Genomic DNA, 20,589 nt, shown 5'->3' on the forward strand with positions numbered 1-20,589 from the left:
AGGGTCTGAAAGCTGCCCTTTTCCTTCTGCTCTGTTAACCTTTCTGCTCCATGTCATTCAACAGAAATGGCCTCAGAGATGATGCTGCCAGTGCAGAGCCATTTAGACAAAATGGACCCATCAGATTTAAATATATATAGAGATATTTTCATTATTCTTATCTCCCACTTCCCTTTTGACTCGTTTCAGTGACTTCTTAAGTGGATTTCTGCACATTCATTGATCAATGAAGTAAGAGACTCATAGATTACAGCCAGAAAAACAAACAAAAAATTATTCTCATTTTCTTTTTTTTTCTAATCAAGAGGCCAAAACCTCACCCAAAAGCATTAGTCTGAAAATGGAAATATTTCAAAGGCAGGAGGAATCCAAATTATTTGTATTCTCTGTTGTGCCAGACATACAGATGACACTCTCAACTCTCTCAACATCACCAAGCAGACTTCATTATTTCTATCTCTCTTTTTTTTTAAATCCTTAGCATCTGTGAAAATAGGTCTTTCTTTAATTTGAATGCAGACTAAAAGGAGTTTCTCAGAGAATGTAAACAATCAGGAGGAATTGCTAACACAAACCTCAGATTTCTGGTTCATGCTATCCCTAGAGAAAAGCTGAATTTCTCACATTAGCACTCCCTGCCAGCCTAACTTCAGTGACCAAGAGCTTTCCTCCCAAATACCCAACTAATTAACAAAGAAGCCTGAGTGGAATTTTTTGACAGAGGGAAATCCAAGGTTCTGTTCACAGGCTCTGTGGCTGAAACTACACACACTAGCAGAGCCCAGCACCAGAGTGAAAGAGCATCTAAATGTGGCTTTGAAAACTTTGTTTCTAATATTTTCCCTCTATTGCCTGTTTTTTTTTTTTTTGAGTCTCACTCACAGCATCCAGCAATTATTTCTGAGTGACAGCAAACACTCATTGTTCCAACCCTGCAGAATTCCTTGCCAATTAGTGCTACTACCAGCCCTGTGGAGCAGGAGACACAGTAAACTTTCTCTTAGAATCCATTTAAGACTATTTCTGCTGGTGGATGCAGTAATGTATTGGCATATATTTCATCCACACGCAAGACTGGAAGAAGAGAGGCAAATATTTCCTTGCATTATCAGGTAGAAATAAAAAGGAATGGATTGAAGCACACTTGGATCAGGGGTATAAAAGCAAGTAGCTTTTGTTCTCTGATACTTCAGGGAGAGTGTGGAAATTGCTTTTGAATAGGGAAATGAGCCCATGACACCCTTGAGAAGTGCTTACATTTCATGACACAGACAGCAAAAATGAAGTGTAAAACAACTGTGTTAGAGCCAAATAGACAAAATAAAGACAGAAGAAATAAACTCTATCTTCTGGGGCTAGGCACAAATGTTGGTGTCACTGATGTCCTCAGTAAAGCTTTCCCTAACCAGGTCTCTGTTTCTTTCCTTGCAGGGGAGCAGCATCACCAGATCAGCTCCATACATAAGGAACGTGTGCCAATTTATTACTTAGAAGCCAGCTAATATATTTCAGAAGGCAGACTACTCCTGTAAAATACTGCTTCTTCACAGTAATTAATCAGCAGCTTGCTCAATATAACAGCTTTGTCCTTATTTTTCTAATAAATGGCAAAGCAGCTCTCCCCATATAGCCTCCTGTTGCTAATTTAATTAACTGGAAGCATGTGACTAGTTTATCTTTAATAGTGCACACTTTTTCTTCAGAGGAATCCATCAATGCTTCCTATATTATTTTCCTGCCTATTTCCCCATGCCCTTGCACTATCCATCAGGAACCAAACCTACTTTTTATTCCTCTTTCCCTGCAGCTCCAGGAGCTGTTGAGGCTCACAAGGGCAAGCAGCAGTGACAGCCTGGCCTGCCCCAGAAACACAACCATGACTCACCACTGCACTTCTGCACGTCCAACCCCCAGTGTCTCCTGCCTTCCACCAAGTGTTTTCTGCCTCTGTGCCTCCAGAACTAATTAATTCTTAGCAGAGTGTTAACTAAGTAGATCAGGAAAGAGCTGTGGCTGCAGGCTGTATTTATGTAAATGGAGAGGTTCAGTCTCAGGCTGGTCAGCTTCTAACCTGTGCAACAGCAAATCTGAGCACAGGATCAATGCTCATCAGAAACACTGCCAAAGCACATTTCCTTGTTTGCCACTTCATTCCAGTGCCAGGAAACGCCATTCCCCGGGAAGGAAGGAGCTCACTGACCTTTGGTAGAGCTCACACCTCTGTCCATCAGAGCCCCCATTAAGGCACTCAGTCACAGAAAGCACCTGGAGATGCTGAGACACAGCCCAGGGCTATGGCTGCGAGAGGCCAGAACTGGCAATTAAGAGATTTTCAGGCTGATCCATGATCTTCCCACTAGTGTGCTGCATGGCACCAGGCAGGTAATGACATCCACCATCTCTCTGGTTATTTATCTACTAAATGCTACAGCACAGATATACCCACTATGCACAAAGGAACATTCTGAAGACTCTAGGTTGTTCTTTAAATACAGGTATTTAACTGGCAGGCTAGAGAAAACAAGCTAAATTTCAGAGGCTGTAAAAAATGCTAGAAAGCATAGAGCAGAAATAAATTACTTGTCTAATTAAATTCCTTTCACGTAGCTTGAATTGCATACAGTGTTTATGAATAATATATAGCAATTGAAAAGAATTGACTTCTGCTTACATAGTTAACAAGTCTGAGTTTCCTAAAACAGCTCATTTACCCAATCAGATTTGGTGGTAATCACAGTTAATGTCATGTATCTGAGGCCTTATTACAGAGCCACCATGCCTGTTTCAAAGTCTTGTCTTGTTTCTATCCCAGGCTTTTAATGAAATCATAACCATTGCCATCAACAGTGTGTGAATCTAAAAAGACTGCTGGGTTATGCTATTGCTTCCTGATAGTGGTAGGAAGGGTAGAATGAATTATGAAGTAACATGAAGTCCTGTTAAACAGAATTAAATGCACAAGAAATTTTATAGGCACTTTGTAGGAACTTAATAATTCACCCAAGAGCAGCAAAGTTCCCATAGTCAGGTATAGAAAATGTTTTAGAGGGAAAAAAATGGCAATAAATAATTAATCTCCAGTACTTCCAAGATATGTTTCATTCATCTAAGCATACAGCAACAAAATAATATTGAATTTTAATTAATATTTATTTCAGAGAAACATCTTGGGAAAAAAATATTTGCCAAGCCTAAATTAAGGATCACCTTACTCATGGCCCAGTTTTCATTCCTTTAGAATTTGTGTTCATTATATTTAATGTTAGCAAGGTAAAATTCAGGTGGAATAGCTTTCCCCTTAGCCTGGAGAAGAGGAGGTTCCAGGGAGAGCTCAGAGCCTCTTCCAGTGCCTAAAGGGGCTCCAAGAGAGATGGAAAGGGTCTTGGGAGAAGGGCTGGAGGGACAGGAGCCAGGGAATGGCTGCCAGTGCCAGAGGGCAGGGCTGGGTGGGATCTTGGCAATGAGGAATTGTTCCCTGGCAGGGTGGGCAGGCCCTGGCACAGGGTGCCCAGAGCAGCTGGGGCTGCCCCTGGATCCCTGGCAGTGCCCAAGGCCAGGCTGGACACTGGGGCTGGAGCAGCCTGGGACAGTGGGAGGTGTCCCTGCCATGGCAGGGGGTGAAGTGAGATGAGCTTTAAAGTCTTATATCAACCCAAACCTTTCCACGAGTCTGAGATTCCCCACCTTTGAAAGATATGGTCTTTCTTTCAAATAGATTTGAAAGAGATTTGGCCTCTGTGTATAATTTGTTTGTGAGCACAGAATCAAGCTGCCCTGAATGATTCAAGTTTCGTTCCTCACTCTGCTTTCCCCACATCTCCATTTGCAAACCTGTTACATCAGTAAGACACAGCTGCATGCATTTTTGTGTGCTTTGATATCTTGTATTAAGCTTGTGTTAGACCTGTGCGGGTACAAGGAAACAACGGTGATGAACAGATAAGGCATTTAAATTTACTTTGAACTGCAAGAATTTATTTCATCCAGTCAGATGAAGAACAAAGAGAGTTCCAAGGCAGTATCAGAAGACAGGATATCTGCAGAGTTTACACCTGTCCATCAGGAAAGCTGCTCACGAACAACTGCAAAGAAATTGTTCTGTCAAAGAAACACTCAAAACAAGCAGAGTCTGCTCTGTGGTGCTGGAGGAGCAAGCACAGCACAGACACTGCCAAGCTCATGGGAGGTTTCACAGAATGAGCTGCACTTCCCTCCTTCAACACCATAGGACTGCAAAGTAAATTGTTTTATGCTTATGAAAAAATTAATCTTTTCTGTATTTCAGAGTGGGTTATTACTTTGGTTATAAATTTACTTCCACTTTTATTCTGGTACTCTGTTGTTTTGTATACCCTGAAGAATAAACACTGCAGAAGTCCTTGACTTCAAAGAAGGCATAATTTGTTCTGCTGGAGAATGTTTTCATCAAGCAGGAAAGACAAAAAAACCTGCACACATTATTATGACATTGCAACTATTAGAAAAAAAAATAGACCTGGGATGGTATTTAGTATTCCTAACAAGATACCAGCCCAATCTGGTATTATTAGATTGCCCTCTTTCTACATTAAAAGTAACTAATGGGTCAATTTTCTCTAGGTCTCACTCCAGTGATACATGGCAGGCTTTTTGCCCTGAAGCCAAGATCACAGAAATGCATAAATAGCTTTTGATGAAATTAAAAGTCTCTCCTTTAGGGGGTTCACTGTTATTATTCTGCTGTCATGGGTTTGAGATTTCCCATCCCCCTGCCTCTCAAATAATGATATTGCTGATATTTAACAGCCTGCACTGAGGTGGTAATTTATAGGAGAGGATGAGTTCAGTGGAAAAACACAGGTTTACAGTACCTGAACCCTTTGAAGCCAGTGAGCAGTGCCAAAACCAGACATATTGTGGTTGCTTTGCCCTCCCCAAAACGTGCCATAAATTCTGTATGGAAAATGTTCCTTCATCCAGGTCTGTCACTGGATTGGAACTCAATAAAGCTGTAACCCTAAAGTAGGGCTCCTACTCTTTTCCTTTGCCTGCTAACAACACTGATAGCTAATGCAGGGAACAAAGAATGTGAGAACAGCAACCTATGATGAAATGTGCCTTTTACAGGAAATTTTTGCATCAGCAGGTACTCTATAATGTCACTGGAATGTGATCAGTTGCACTGCATTCCTTTTTAGCTTCAGGTTCTTAAACACAGCTTGGGTTTCCTTAGCAAACCACCAGAGAAAAGCTCTGGCTTCAAGAGCAGGAAATCTCACTTAGATAATCACCGTATTTACAGCTAGACTACTGATACAGTAATTCCTTTAAAAGGCACATTTTCTCATATGTGGCTGTTCTCACATGTATCTGTTCTCTGCATTATCTGTTAGTGTTATTTGCACACAAAGAAAAACAATACAAACCTTACAGGGAGATCTCTCATAATTATTCAGCCAAAAAGAACCCCAGTGACTCAGTGTAGTGTTCATTCCAAACGAAATTAAGGTGCAGGGCTCTTTCCAGTTAAAAATATTCTATGTACTGACCACAAGGCACAGTCACTAGAGCTCTCTGACAGTCATATCATGATCTGTAATATTTAGTGCCTCAATTCCACTGCTTTTGATCACAGCTGAGTGCCATGGTGTACTCCTGGGTCTGGGCCATGGTTTTGGCATGACTGTTCACTTAAGTGAGGTGCTGCTAAAGGCATTATTAAAGGCATTATTGCATTACCACTACAAACCAGTGACACCTGGTGAATGCATACTCTGTACCAGGACATGATCACACCACCCTCTTACTTTTTAAGAGTAAGTTACAGCTCTATTGCACAGGTTTCAGTGTCTCATCACTCTTGCTGACCCTAAGGCAGCAGGAGCCTTTGGTGCCATCACTGCTCCATATCAGGGCACTGCTTCAAACCCTCTGAGATTGAGGAATGCAGTGAATCCTTTGGGACATGGCACAGACCTGCAGGCAGGATGTTTTTCCATAACCTCACTCCTTACCCACATGGATCAAAATGCCCAAGTCTGAAACTTCTGGCTGCAGAGAGTCCCTTTTGAAACAAGCAGCTTCAGGTAAAGGGAAAGGTGCCCCAGATTATTTTGATGACTTTGACCATGACTGGCAGTTCCTGTGCAAGAATTTGTGGGGTTTGTTTTACACATGCTCAGTGCTAACTTTGACTGCTGTAAATCACCAAAGAAGGCACATATAACCTCTGTGTCAATCTACCTTGAACATAAATTTTCTTTTGCAACTCTAAAGAGATGAAATCCACAGAATTTTAATAGAAAAGGGCAATGTGCATGTTTTTATTCAACACACTCGATTCTTTTGAGAACTGTCAGTTTTCATCCTGCTTACTAATTGACTACTGTGTAAAGCCAAATACTCACAGACCCTCAGGAGAATGCTAATGCATAAATGCACAGTACAAATTAATCAGAATGAAGACGAGTGGTAAATAGGCACTAACCAAGAAACAACTAAAAAGATCAAAAAATATTTGCTGAATACAAATTCTGTTTTAAACTCTATTGGTAATGAAATGCAATCCTACCAGACAATCAGCTTTTCACTACAGAGCAGCATTTTAAGCATGTGCCACTACAAATCATCTCATCTTTTAAACACTTGAATGCATAAACAAATAGTTGCAAAGCAGCAAGATATCTCACCAGCAGCTAATTTATTGTATGACTTCATTCATCTCATGATGAGCAATTCCCAAGTTGTATTTCCATTTTAAAGTATCTGTGGATTTTGTTACTGTCACTTTTAGTTAAATCCTTCTGACTTTTCCACAATAAAGTGGTTCTAATTGCCTACTTGAGACAAGACTTGGCTTTACTGGGATTTATGGATGTAAGTTTGAGATTAAAATTACCCTTCCCAAACAAACAGCAGCAGCTAACACAGCAATACAAATAGTTTTTCTCCACAGCAGCAGTCAAGAGTCTGGATCCAGAGCTCCCTTGTGTCAGCAGTAATCTGATGCACTGAGGAGAACTGAGTCACTTCCAAGTTCCTCTTCTCAGTCAGTTGGCAAATTTGTTTAAGCAGCCTGCCCTGCAGAGGCAGGGCAATGCTTATCCTAAAGCAAAGGCCACTGCAACCAGGAATCCTTCCCCAGACTTTGTGGCCTTTGGATGCAGCCCTAAAGCACAGAAAGGAGGACACTTGGAGGGTTTATATCCTAATGAGAATGATCTCATGGACACTGAGGCAAACCTTCATGGTTCAACAGGAACAGCATCAAATTAAGTCCATCTAATAATTTCTGAGCAGTTCCAGCTATAAAATAATTTGACAATCAACTGGACATCATTAACACAGACTGCATAATAGGCAAATGGGAATCTAATAACTTTCTCTAAGTTCTATATTATTGCCACTTGAAATTCCCATTACAATATTCTCTCATCAGTATATTCTTTAAAATTCAAACTGTGTGCTCCTGCAGAAATTACTAAGAAATAAGTACTGTTCAAGGAACCATACCAGGCTTTTAGAAGAATGAAGTATTTTTTGTTACACTCCATGAAGACCCATGTAACCTGACACAAAGCCTGTCTCTGGCTGTTCTCACATGCACTGGAACATAAAGCCCTCAGTTTTGGGGTCATCATGCAAGGAAACCAGCCTTGAGCAGCAAAGGGGAACACCCTGTGCACATAACTCATTGTCCTCTGCTCTGACACATGGATGGAAACTGATACAGGACTGAAAAGAGCAGCGTTTGTACTGTGACACAGCTTTGAAACAAAGCCAGGTGTCTTCCATGATCGCTTTAGACAGTCTGCATTAATTGTGAATTGATATTTTCACAAAGGAATACATGAAAACAAATGCAAATGCAGGGATTGTGCTGGGGGTATGCCTTTCATACAGAGATCAAACCTATTATGCATGTGATGGTACATTCAGGTATTTAAAATAAAACATTTGGAAAGGTGTCCCATGGTGAAGGCTCCTTTGAGAATTTTCCTTACAATATTTTCATTTTGAATGTCTCTGGATTCAAGATAACCTCTAAGGTAGAATTGCTAGACAGGGGACACATGAATTTCCCCACAAGGCTCTGGAAAAGGCAATATTCCTCCACAGAAAACTAATCAGCCACTCATTTTGAAATGCCATGTAGGGAGTCCCCCTTTCTGCCACTCTCTAGTTAATGCACATTCTCAGTGCTCTTATGGGTCAGGAAGTTTCCTCAGGAAACCTGGGAAAAGCTGATCATGTGTTGGTTTAGTCTCTAATAAAGCCTACTGGGAGAAGCAAATAAAGTGGACATTTGGAGCTCATCAAACTTACCCAACTGGAAGGGAAAAACAATCAAATGTCCACCTCTGAAAGGAGATGTTCAAGCTCTGGAATTAAAAATGAAAACCTACCAAAACAGAACAGAAATGCACCAACCTTTCTTCAGTCTGGTTCCATTTAGTCCTCAGCTATGACACATTCTCTGTGTATCATATTAATTTGAGAGTCAGCTCTATGTTGTTTTTATGCCCACAAAAATATACCTCAAAAATGATAATGCCCTGGATGAGTAATATTTCAGTAATACTTTGCAATCAAATGAACAACTCTTGCACTACCATATCCCTTAAGGTAGAGCCAAGGCAGTTCCTCTGCCAATTCCAGACAGCTCATGGAAAGCCAGCAGGTGTGACAAATGAGCTGGAGTTGTCTAGACTGTGCTTTACAACAGATGTATTTACACATATCACAATCTACTGGTGGGGATGGTGCATGCTACTGCCAAATGTTAGATGAAATGTTATCAAACAGAAGTCTCCCAACAAATTCCCATCATGCTGACTATTGAGATCAGCCTGCCATGTGTAATTTTTCATGTTATGGCATGTCCTCAATCAAGTATTGCTTAAGCTATTGTTAAGCTGTTTTAATTATCCTTCTCTTACTCACCAGTACATGAAAAGTATGTATTTTACATGAACAAAGAAATTGCAGAATGCCTGTCTAGAGACCTGTGCCACTTACATTTTTAAGCTCCTTCATAAGCTTACTTAAAAATTAAATTCAAAAAGACACATCAAAACCATAAATCTGATCCCACTTCTGGTTCATACTGCTCTGCAAAGGGCTCTCCCTTTCAGGCAGCAGCAGAGGATTTGGCCTTGCCTGAGCAGCTGCTCTTTATCACAACACCTGACATTCCTGGAGCAGGTGGATGCCAAGGAGAGCCCCTCAGTGTCCCCAGCTGCCAGCCCCAGGTGTCCCTGGGTGCTCTTGGTGACACTGTGGCCTCAGGCAGACCTTCCAGAGGAAAAGAAGGGGGTCCTGGGGAAGCTGTCACCAGGGAGGAGCCCACAGGGGCTGGACCCTTTGCACCTCTGCCACCTGAAGTGTCACCTTGGGATGCACTGGGGCACTTGCAGGGACAGTACAGGGCTCAGAAAACAGCTCACAATCCTGGTAAAACACAGCCAGCCACAGTCTTAGTAAAACACAGCACTGCTCATGGACTGAGCCTGGTGGTGGTTACAACTCCCTCATGGTAACACCACCTACTGTGTTCCACCACAGACAGGATTTTGTTGCAGCACCCTCTGAACAGTGAAATACAACACTACAGACACAACCCCACTCAGCAGAGCTATCACAGACACATCCTAAGTAATGTGTCAGGCTCAGTGCACTTCACAGACACAGAAACCATGAGTATTAATCTGCTGGTGCTCTATAATTGTGTTGTTTCTTCATATGGTAATGTCTGTTCACACCTCCAAAAATACTTCTCTTCCTTCACCAGCATAACTATAAATGTCTCAAACAGCACTTTGAACAAGGGGTTTGTAACTGCCCAGGCAGGCAGCAGGTTGGTTTCTTGGCATGGCTTTAAGGAGAGCTGAGCAATTGGAGGAATTTAAAAAAGAACCGTAAGAAATCCACAGTCCACAACTGCAACTTACATTTAAAGGGAGTTCTGATTTCTTTGTCTTTGACACGTTTTCAACAACTGCCAGAAAACTTGCAAACTTCCAAGGTTTGCTAGCACAACTGTGGCACTGAAACTAAAGCTTCTGTATTAAAATGCATTCTGAGGGAAAAGAATCTAACTTGTTTTCAATTCCATTGTTTGCATTTCACTCTGCATTTGTTAGTCACGTGCTTCATGCACTTAGGAAAAAGAAAGTTTTCTAAGATTGAAAAAACACATTCATTATTTGCATTTTCAATCAATATATACTTAGTAGAGAAATATGTGGATAACTCTGGATCTTGGATCTTACAAATAGCAGGGGCTCTAGAGGCAACTTAGGCACAAACTAAAAAGCAGAAGACATTAATAACTAGAAAACATGTTTAAATATGATTTTACCTCTAAAAGTGATTATTTTTCAGAAATTTCAAAATGAGGACTCCTACCTCTTCCAAAGCCCATAATGAATCAACCACAGGCTTGATCTTCTTACTGTTATATAGATTTAGGAGTTTGTCCATCACACCCTTGATCAGGCCACCTCGATTCTGTTTGAACAGTAGATTCAACAGGGAAAACCCAGCAATGACTTTGTTCTCCTCATACAGCTTGATAGGATTTACTTTCTCAACCTGCCACCACTGGAAACCAATAAACAACAGCATGGTTAGAAAAACATTTTTCAAGACTTGTACAGGGAGGTTCACAAGCAAGCTGCCCGTGCAGATGTGACAAATGCCTCATCTGCCAGGTCTGAAGCAGCAGCCAGGAGGAGCACAAGGATTTGATTCAAGGAGGAGGAAAGGAAGGGTGCAGCTGACTGACAAACAGGAATAAAACACAAACTCATGTTGGAGAAGGTCAGGGTGTGAGAGGGATGGGGAACACATCTGGGTTTGTAAGAGGGTCTGGCAGCAAAGAGTCTGGATTTCCTTCCCCCTTCTGCTCTCCTGCTATCCCCAGACAGCCCCTGGAGTGCCCAGATGTTCACTGGCAACTCCTGGCCATGACTCTGCTCAGAACCAAGGGAACCAGGCACTGCCTACCAGCTGCCAGTTACTTTACACCCATTATTATGTTTATGACACTTGAGCATGCCTCACAGTGTCTGATGAAAGGATTTTATTTCGTTTAGCCCAAGAGCATCATCGAGAGTGAGAGATGCCACTTCCCTGCAAATTTCATTTGAATGGGTAAATTTTTAATTAGAATTTTCATACAATTTTTATGAGTTAATTTTGTAGCATAATTACATAAAGAAACTAGCTATAACTAGTAGCTAATTTTGTATAACATCCAAAATTAGTATAACTAATTTTGTATAACATACAAAATTTGTATGTTTTTTATTCCTTCAATTTATTCATATTTATTCTGTCAATAAATACCAATACTATCTGAAAAAGGCTTCAGTTGAAATTTATCTCATTGGGCCAACGTACCCTACACATTATATGCAACTGGATATTCTTACATTACCAGTAAAAAGGCTGCATAGCAATGATTATCTTGTTTTTGGTCACAAGTGTGTGACAATGACAGGGATCCTCCCACTACAACCATTAAGACAATGTAGGAGGCACAGAACAGCTCCTTGCTCTGACTCCTCTTGTTTTCAGCTACACAGACACTTTTGAAGCCAATTCCTCCTGGGAAGAGAGTGTTGCTGGAAGCACTAAATGAGATTTTGGCAAATAGATCATAGGACAGATGTTCAGAAAAGACTTTTCCCTATGTTTTTCCTGGATGAAGGAATTGCTTTCACTCCTGGTTAACTTATTTCTTGCTGGCAGTTTATATGATTTATTTGTCCTGCTTTTGATCTCTAGGATTTCTGCAAAGATTTCTGTTGTTGTAGTAAGCTGAAGAAAAAGAAAATTGAACTTTGAATTTGTTGACATCATCAATTAAGAAACAAATGCCACATCATCATCTCTTTGATGTCACTTGAACATGGAGAACTGAAAAATGCTTTTCTGTATGAAACAAACTTCTGAAAAGCTGGAAATGAGTGGACACAGGCCCATTTAAGAGGTACATCTCCTTCAATTCACTGCATGGTCCTGACAGTGTTTTCAGATACAAGAAACCTTCAGGGTACAGTTAATCATACCCATGGATGTGATATTTTGCCACAAGTAAATAAATAAATGCAGTCTAAACTTAGCTGTGTAAGAGATCTATGTGTCACAGACAATTTCAATGGCAATGTGAAATGCACATAGATCCAGTTCTGGTCCAGCTGTGCTGCCAGGAGGAAACATGGCACAAAACCACAACACCAGAAGTAACAACTCAGCAGAGATAAATGAAAATGATGAAGATGAAAATGCCACAGAAAAGACCAAAGTTAGAGGAAAGAGCATCACCACAGAGACACTTACTGATTTTGCAAAACTGAAGAAGCTTTTTGTCTCCCCAGTAACCATGTTAGATGAACCTGTAAAAGATGAGCACATTCACAAACAAGTTATTATCACAAGCTACAGCAGACCATTTAGTACATGTAAAATCATCTCTATGATTCATATTTAAGAAAAAAACATGCCCAGGTTTAAAAGAGATTAGTAGAAATACTTTGAGAATAAAAAATAACAAAGAGGCCAAGGCAACTAAGCCCTCCAGGCTTACAGGAATTCTCCTGTAGCACCCAATGATGTTTAACCATCTGTACTGTAGGTTCACTTTCAATTTTGGATTTGCTTTTCTAAATACTATTTAAAAATCTTTTTTTTTGTATTACCATTTATTTATCAATAATTTAGTCCATGGTCAGCTTCACTGAAACTCTTGATTGGAAATGATCAAACTGAGCAAGCTCAGCGTGTCAATCACTAGTTCTGGAAGAAGGGGCAAGGATGCTTTTAAGTTCTGCAAAACTTTAGTTTTGAAATGTGTACCTGCTTTTTCCCACTCACCATATAAAATGTAAGTCCCAAGAGGTTTGAGAAGACTGAGGCCTTTCCCAGTATTTTCTCCACAAAGACAGTCCAAAACAATATCTACTCCATCTGCTGAGATTCTAAAACAAGGAAAAAGCTCTTACTTTGCAGTAAGATACGCAGGGCTGGTTGTTAACAAAATGCTAACATTTTCCAGGTACTTTAGAAAGGACTCTAAGGCTGAGGCTTTGCTGTGAAAACTTTACCCTCATCAAAATACATTTCAGACTCATTCAGTGGCACAGTGCAAGTTTTTCAAGCTAGCCAACCCATGCCTCTTAGGCATTAAAGAGGGGCAAACCATCTTGTTCCCCCTTTTTCAGGGCTTTCAGTAAAATTATATTATCAAAAGACAGGCAACAGATACAAAGTTCTTTTTTGACTGAATGAAATAACAGAGAATGCTTTTCTATGAATAGAGAAAAAGGATATTTTTCTTATTCACATCTAATAATATTTTTCTGAATTTGTAAGGAAACAGATCTTATCCTAATTTCTTTTCAGACAAAATTACTTGTAAAGTTATTTGCAGAATCTTCTTCTTCAGATATTTTATCAACTAGATATCAGCTAAGACTTAAATCAAGCATAAAGAGAAGTCACCAAGATCTAGAAATCCAGCCCAAGTGTTACAATCAGGCCATTCTGTACTGTTTCAATAAACAGTTTGCATACTTATAACTTTCCAACAGCTCTGTCAATGCAATGTCAGTATAATGCTGAAGAAGAAGAAAAATACACTGAATATCCCGATTCAGGCTTGTAATGCATCTTTCAGCTTCCTCACAAAACAAAGGTGAGACCCAGACATCCATTGGTTCCAAACAGCAGCAAAACCAGGCAGCTTCACTCCCTGGTACTGCTGCCACATTTGAGACAATAAATTGCTTTTATTGTCTCAAATTTTGCCATCCAGTGGCTATTCAGGCCACTGGATGAGCCTCCTCTATAAAGGAATAAAAATTTTACAATGAAACAGCTTTTGGTGGTTTCCCTGGTGGAACTGATTCCTCATCCCCTATGAACATTTCCACATTCATAACATCTCTTAAGGATTTTTTTGTTTTGTTTTTTTTTTCATTTGCTTGGAGTCATGGTGGTTGCTTTGGTTTTGTTCTGTTTTTTGTTTTCTCCCTGCTGAATGCCCCAGTGGCCTGCAATAAAGCAGGTTCCTACCACTGTCCTTTCTCCATCACAGCTCCATCCTCTTCTGCTCACAGCTAATATCCATCAAACCAAACAACTACACCACTCCCCTGGCTGCTGCTGCCAAGAGACAATCTGTCAAAGCAGCATTCTCAGAATTACCTGCTGTAGGTTTATTAAAGATCTTTTCAATGCAAAGGGAAAATGGAAGGATCTGAGTAACAAATCAGGGTACTGGCACATTCTACAGGGTGCCACTTCTGCCTTGCAATCAGGACTTCTCACTGAGCTGATATTAAACACCTCTGTGCCAGGAAAGAAGCACAAACTAATATCACCTTGTTTAATCTAACCTTGTTACACCCATGTTTTTTTATCTCTTGTATCCAGCCTGATTCCTCCTGCAATACCAGCCTGCACTGCTAACAGCCCAGAGAGAAGTTCTGCCACCTCCACCAACACCAGTATCAACAGTTAGACAAACTGAAAAAAACAAAGTGTTTGAAAGCACATAAACAGAAACACACACACGATGACTTCAAAAGGCAACAGGATGATTTTAATCTGAATGCAAACAAACAAAATCTAAGGATCTGAAATTAAAGCAGACATCATGTGCTCTGATATCAATCCCTGGCAGAGGATAAAAACCCAGGCAGATAAAAGCACACCAGAGAACTCCAAAACCTGGATACCTTACAAATTCACTGAAAATATCTTATTTGGTGCATTGCAGTGAGCAAGTACATATGCAAATGAAGGCAAAGGACATCCTTCTGTTAAGACCTTTAAGTTTCTTTCAATTAATTTCCTTTGCTCACAACAGATATCCAAATAGGGACAGGGATTGAAAAATTTCATGTTGCTTCTCAAGACATAGGGAAATGCTTGCTATCCTGTCCCTAGTGGACAGATGGAATAACTGGAATAAACTGCAGCTCCCAAAGTCACAAATGTGGTATCTTCCCATAAATACAATCAGCCTGGTGCCTTTCATAGTATTTTGCCAGATACCATACAGACCTGACTCAGGAAAACACAAGATTACCTTTTTACTTCTTGAACATAGTCTGCGTTCCTGTCAAACAGGTGAGTTACCGAGCTTTTGATTGCTTCATGTTTGAAAGATGAAGCTGTTCCAAAGACAGTAACATTGGGAATGGTTGAACAGAGCTGAGCAACAGCTTGACCCTGCAAACACATTATTATGTTAGTTCACTGGCACAGAAATTGGTTGACAGAGTTTGCAGCTGCCCACTCACTCCTGACACAGCAAAACCCGAGACCAAGCATGTGCAAGCACTTCCCCAGCTAGTTTATTTCCACTGAAATGCAGTTCAGCCACAGGAAAGAAGACACCTAAATCACAAGGATATTCTGAAGACAAAGCAGTCCTAATACAGTAGGATCACATCTCCTTATGGTCTCAGTGGGAGACAGCAAGTTGCTGTTACAAGTGCTGCATAATAAAGAAAATCTGCTTTAGTTCTTATTGATAACAACAGCTAATACTGGTTATTCAAAATGCAGGAATAGCCCCCAGTCACACTAAGAGAGGTCTGCTTAGGCAGGGCCCCAAGCTCAAAACTGATCAACAGCAAAAGGGGTAAACAGCCTAGAGCATGTCCAGGAAAATCATTCTTCCTCCTGGTCTGGGCAGGAGCCCAGTGGGGTCCATCAGATGCTATGCCAGCCTTTAGGTAGCACTTGGGGCATTGAAGAATTTGTGCAATCAGATGTCTGTACTTTGAGTTTCCAGTTTTGGGCCCCCGAAGGCCTTTATTGAATTTTGACCTCTAATTTCACGAGGCTGAAAGAAGGGAAGCTTAACAGCTGAGCCATCTAGATTTCAAAAATCATCCTAAAATGTCATCTTACTATGACCCTAGGTTTTTTTTTTACTCTTAAATCACCAACAAAAGGAAACCAGATGTTTGGTAGCCACACCCTACCTCTTCTTGCAACCATATTATTCCACTGGAGCCAGCACAGTCACATGGATACATCCAGAAGTTTAAAAAAAGGCAGTGCCATTCTAAAAAACTGTGAGATGGCATTCAGCAGACTCATACTTACATCTACAGCCTAAAGATTGTCATTTGTAAACTGTATGCATGACTAGTAAAACCACCCAGGGACAAACACATTCCTGTTCCCTCCAACCAGAAACTCTGATTATTAGTTGTACATCCCAGTAATTAGCACTTGGGTTTTATTTAGAGCAGGACAATTAGCTAACCCTGCATACCCTGGAGGTCTTGGCATCCTCATGCATTCTGCTGAATGCAACTCCAAGCTGAGCATCACCAGAGAGGGCAAGGTTAATATTTATATATGGGGGCACCCAGGAATTTCAGAGTGGTTTCCTGCTGGGTTACTCAGTAAATGCCTGCTCAGCAAGGCACAGCTTAGGGGATCCTTTAGACAGGCAAACAGACACAGAAGAGAGAGCAAGAGAAGGGATCATTCTCATTCCTACTTTGCACATGAGGGGTGGAACACCACAGCAGATTGGACAGCTTGTCCAGCAGCTCAGAGAGGCTCACAGGTAATGATGCTTACTCCTGGCATGGTAAACCCTACCCCAAATCAAAAATGACCTCTTCTGTTTAAAATTATCCATCATTTTCCTGGGTTGGAATCCCTAATCTCTCAAAAATCATAGGAAAATCCAATCCTGAGGGACCTCATCTTGAAAGATGTAATGTTTTCAGGGAGAAGAAAATGTTTCACTATTTTCATGTTTCATTTCTCTATTACTTACCATCTCATTCTAAACCATTCCCAGATTTTAGCCTCCACAAATAATGAAATATAAAATTAAAAGAAAAAAAGGGATTTTGTAGCTGTTCTTTTCTTAGTAATTTTCATAAGCAATCCTCTTTTCTCACTTTCTGTGTCTCGCAGAAACCCAACACCCACAGCGATTTCGATAAATCAGTTATTTACAATGCATGGTAGTTGAATGAAATTCTGACATTATTGATCTATTCTCTAATTAGTTTTCTGCATTTTCAATCAAACTTGGGCAGAGAAGGGCTAATGAATATATCCTGAATCAAAACCACTGAATGTTTAAAAGGTCAAATATTCAAGAAGAAAGCATGTTGATTTTTATCCTGTAGAAGACGATTAACATTTAACAAACTGACAGTCAGATGAATAGGAGAAATGCACAAAAACACTGGGATGTGAATAACCTATTTTCCTCCTGACTCAAACTCCATAGTACACCTCTTCCTCCCCACAGAGATAAGCTTATCTAAAATCCCAGATCAGCTGGGAATACCTCCCAGCTTTCTGTAGATATCTGAAGCCTACAACTGACTCATATGACCAGTTCTTTTATAATTGGATGAAGTGTTTTGAAGCAATTCCACAAGACACTCTTCTGCAGTTTTCTGAAATCTTAATTTGAAGTTGACTCTTATTTATTTCTGTGCAAAGTATTTTTAGCCTCTCTATCAGGAAAAAAGGCTGAAATTGGACTGTTCACACTTTCCCCATCAAAACAGGAGAACTGAACTCAACCTATGAACTCAAGCATTTCCCTAAGTTCTGTGGAATTCAGCTAAGCTCCAAAACAGCACTGTGGCTATGCAAGTCACTCTTAAGTCTCCTTTCTAATCCCTCAAATCATGCAGCTGCCTCTGGATTAATCACCACTGTTCAGCAGGTTACACATTTTAATTGCAAATACTGAGACCAGTGCTCAGAATACCCATGATTTACAAATGAAGCACCCACAAAGGGTTTTGCTGCTGAAGCCCTGTCCTGTCACTTGGATCCTGACAACTGCCCTGTGGCAAACAGGGACACGAGGCTTTTCTGTCTCCTCCCTGCCCAGGCAAAACCACATCAACTCTGCTACCAGCCTCTCTGGCTTTGGGAGCAAGAACCACGTGAGCAGAAATAGTGCATGAACTCCAAAACCTTCCAAGAGGGAGCTAAATTACACAAGCATGGGTTGAAAAATATTCTTCCCATATCGAATTTTTTCATATACAATGCCAATTTCTACACAGAAGTACTGACCAGATTATTGCTTTCTGAACCTAGGAAAACTAGTAAGTTTTAATGGCAAGAAATAATTATCAGCTGGACAATTAATGTTACCTTTAATGGAATTTAGCAGTCTTTGAGAACAGAAAATAAATCAGGTGATTCACTGAAGGGATAGACATGGTTACACAATATTCCCTTAAAGTGGAATTAATTGCCTTCAATATACTCATATATTTTATATTCTACTTATCAGAATTACAGAGTCATTCTGGATGGAAAAGACCTCTAAGACCATCAAGTCCAGCCACCAGCTCAGCACCATCACCATGTTTTATCACTAAGCCATCCTGAAGTGCCACATCCACACATTTTTTGAACACTTCCAGTGAGGCAGAACATCATGTGGTGAAACCTTAGAGAAATTAATGGCTTGGATTGAATAGCTTAGATTAAAGAAATTAATAGCTTGTGGAATGAAGGATGTCTGCTAATGCTGGATGTGTCTCCCCAGCCTCACAGTCTGCTTGATGGATTCCATTTCAAGGTATCCTGTGAATCCATAAAACCAGTATGTTGAACCTAATCTACACATATGATTATTAGAGAAATTAATATAAATTTATAGTCTTACAGTAGTTTTAGATCCAGGAAAAAAAAATTCTTCACATTCCATTGCTTTAAAACCCAAGTCTAAGCCTGCAGGATTGGAAACTTCTCCTACCAAGATAATCACCTAAAAGAATGGAAAAGCAGTGTTCTAGGCAGTAACAATGAAATAGACTGTTTAGTGCATTTCAACAACTTCAAAGAAAAAAGTCATCGATATTTAAAAGTCAATATAGAAAGCATGAATAGAATGAAACTTACTAATCTAATTACCTTGTTAACACAAACTTAATGCTGGATGAAATATAAATAAGGTGTGCAAGTGAGTGGCTTTCCAAAAGGGTCTGATGTCATGCCACCAGCCTGACTTGCCAGCTGCACACTGAATTACAGCAGGGATGGGGAAGAATCCTTGCAAGAAAGCATCTTTTTGCTACTGTGAAAACTGAGGGCAGCCTGGAAGCAGGAGAGAATAAACCATGTAAAAGATACCACCCTGCAAAACTGCATCAGTAAAGAATTACATTTCTATGATATATTTCTGCAGCCTAAAGGTGCTACAGCATTTTTAAAAAGATCATTCAGACTTAATCTTGCACAAGAGACTTGTCTGGAGCCAGATGGGAGAAGAATCCAAGTTCCAAAATGCTTTCATTCCACCTGAGCATAGCTGAAGGTGCTGTGAAGTACTCAAACCAGTAAGAGAACTGCAAGGGGAATCATCTACTGATCTTGTGGCATCAGGAAAACTCTTCTCTGGTGTCTGGTGAAGTCTGATACACAACATTTCATCTCCTGAAGGTGTCACTTCCCAATTACAGCAGGGGAAATTGGAAACCAAACACTGGGTGAACATTGCAGAGTGGACAAACTAAAATGTGATTATTGGACAAGCAAAAGGCAGCATCTGCTACACTCAGCACAGCACAGATGAGTTTTGGAGTGGAGGCAGGGGGAGAGTGACCCTGAGATAATGATCTCTCTCACCCTCAAAACATTTTCTGCAACAGTTAGCAGGGTGTGTTTTTCTTACCCCTTTGCAAAAATTGTGCAAAAACTCAGGGCTGAATCTCCATCTGGCACAAATCCCTTGCAGCTCAGGGGAGCCACCCGGGCAAAACTCTGCCAGGGGAAACAAACTCCACCTGCCCAGGCAGAACAGCCAGGGGAGAGCTGAGCACTGCCTGTGACCTGGGACAGGACATGTCCTCTGGAGTGCAGGGCTGGGAGAGGCAAAAAGAAAGGCCCTTCAAAGGCTGCAGCTTGCTCTGCTTGGGGAAATTGCTTTGTGTGCATGGCTGGCTGGGCTTTTGTGTTTGATGAGCAGATTGTGCTCTGAGGCAGTGTCTGGAAATGGGCTGGGCTGTGGCACCAGCACTCTCTGGTGCTGCTAAGGGAGCACATTCTTGGCTTCAGAAGCCTTTACCAGCAGCTCAGCCTCCAGGGCCCTGCCTGGCTCCAACAGCTGGGCACTTGGAGCGGCCCAGACCTGGTGACACAGCGTGTGAGCTGATTTATCCCTTCCTTGGCTGCTGGAGATGAAACAAGAGGAAAGCTCTTCATCAAGTGCAGAGCAGCTCTGAACTGCTAATGTGAAAGCAGCAAGTGCAGCCCTGGTAACAGGTGAAGGTGTCAGCAAAGTGGGCTGGACTGATGCCCTGGCACAGTGGGCTGGCCAGGACCAGCACAGGAGAAGAGTCAATTCTAATTCCTCACATTCAGGGAGTTCTGACTCAAACACAGGAGTGCTGTTTAATGTGCTCCTCCCTGCTAAGTGCAGACAGAGCAGCCTACCCATGCAATATTTAAAAGGATCAGGAATGCTGTGAGATTTGTTTTAACAGGATCTGGCTCTCCTACCATCTTGCTGCTGCTCAGAGCCCAGGAAACACATCCACATCTGCCTGGAGCAGGACCTGCCTGCAGGATGACCCAGGAAACAGACATCTA

The 20,589-nt window shown here is 41.0% G+C and overlaps 1 protein-coding gene across 1 annotated transcript in view; it reads right to left on the minus strand.

Moving 5' to 3' along the window:
* The window catches only part of VAT1L (vesicle amine transport 1 like), a 54,601-nt gene that overhangs the window by 18,982 nt on the left and 15,030 nt on the right, over nucleotides 1-20,589 (minus strand). The window contains exons 4-7 of the mRNA XM_030956322.1: nucleotides 15,077-15,219; nucleotides 12,859-12,962; nucleotides 12,325-12,380; nucleotides 10,387-10,581 (exon numbers count right to left, since the gene is read on the minus strand). Coding sequence (XP_030812182.1) covers nucleotides 10,387-10,581; nucleotides 12,325-12,380; nucleotides 12,859-12,962; nucleotides 15,077-15,219 — 498 coding nt within the window. The remainder of the gene's footprint in view (nucleotides 1-10,386; nucleotides 10,582-12,324; nucleotides 12,381-12,858; nucleotides 12,963-15,076; nucleotides 15,220-20,589) is intronic.

This window comes from Camarhynchus parvulus, chromosome 11, assembly GCF_901933205.1.
Source record: "Camarhynchus parvulus chromosome 11, STF_HiC, whole genome shotgun sequence".
In the NCBI taxonomy this organism is placed as follows: domain Eukaryota; kingdom Metazoa; phylum Chordata; class Aves; order Passeriformes; family Thraupidae; genus Camarhynchus; species Camarhynchus parvulus.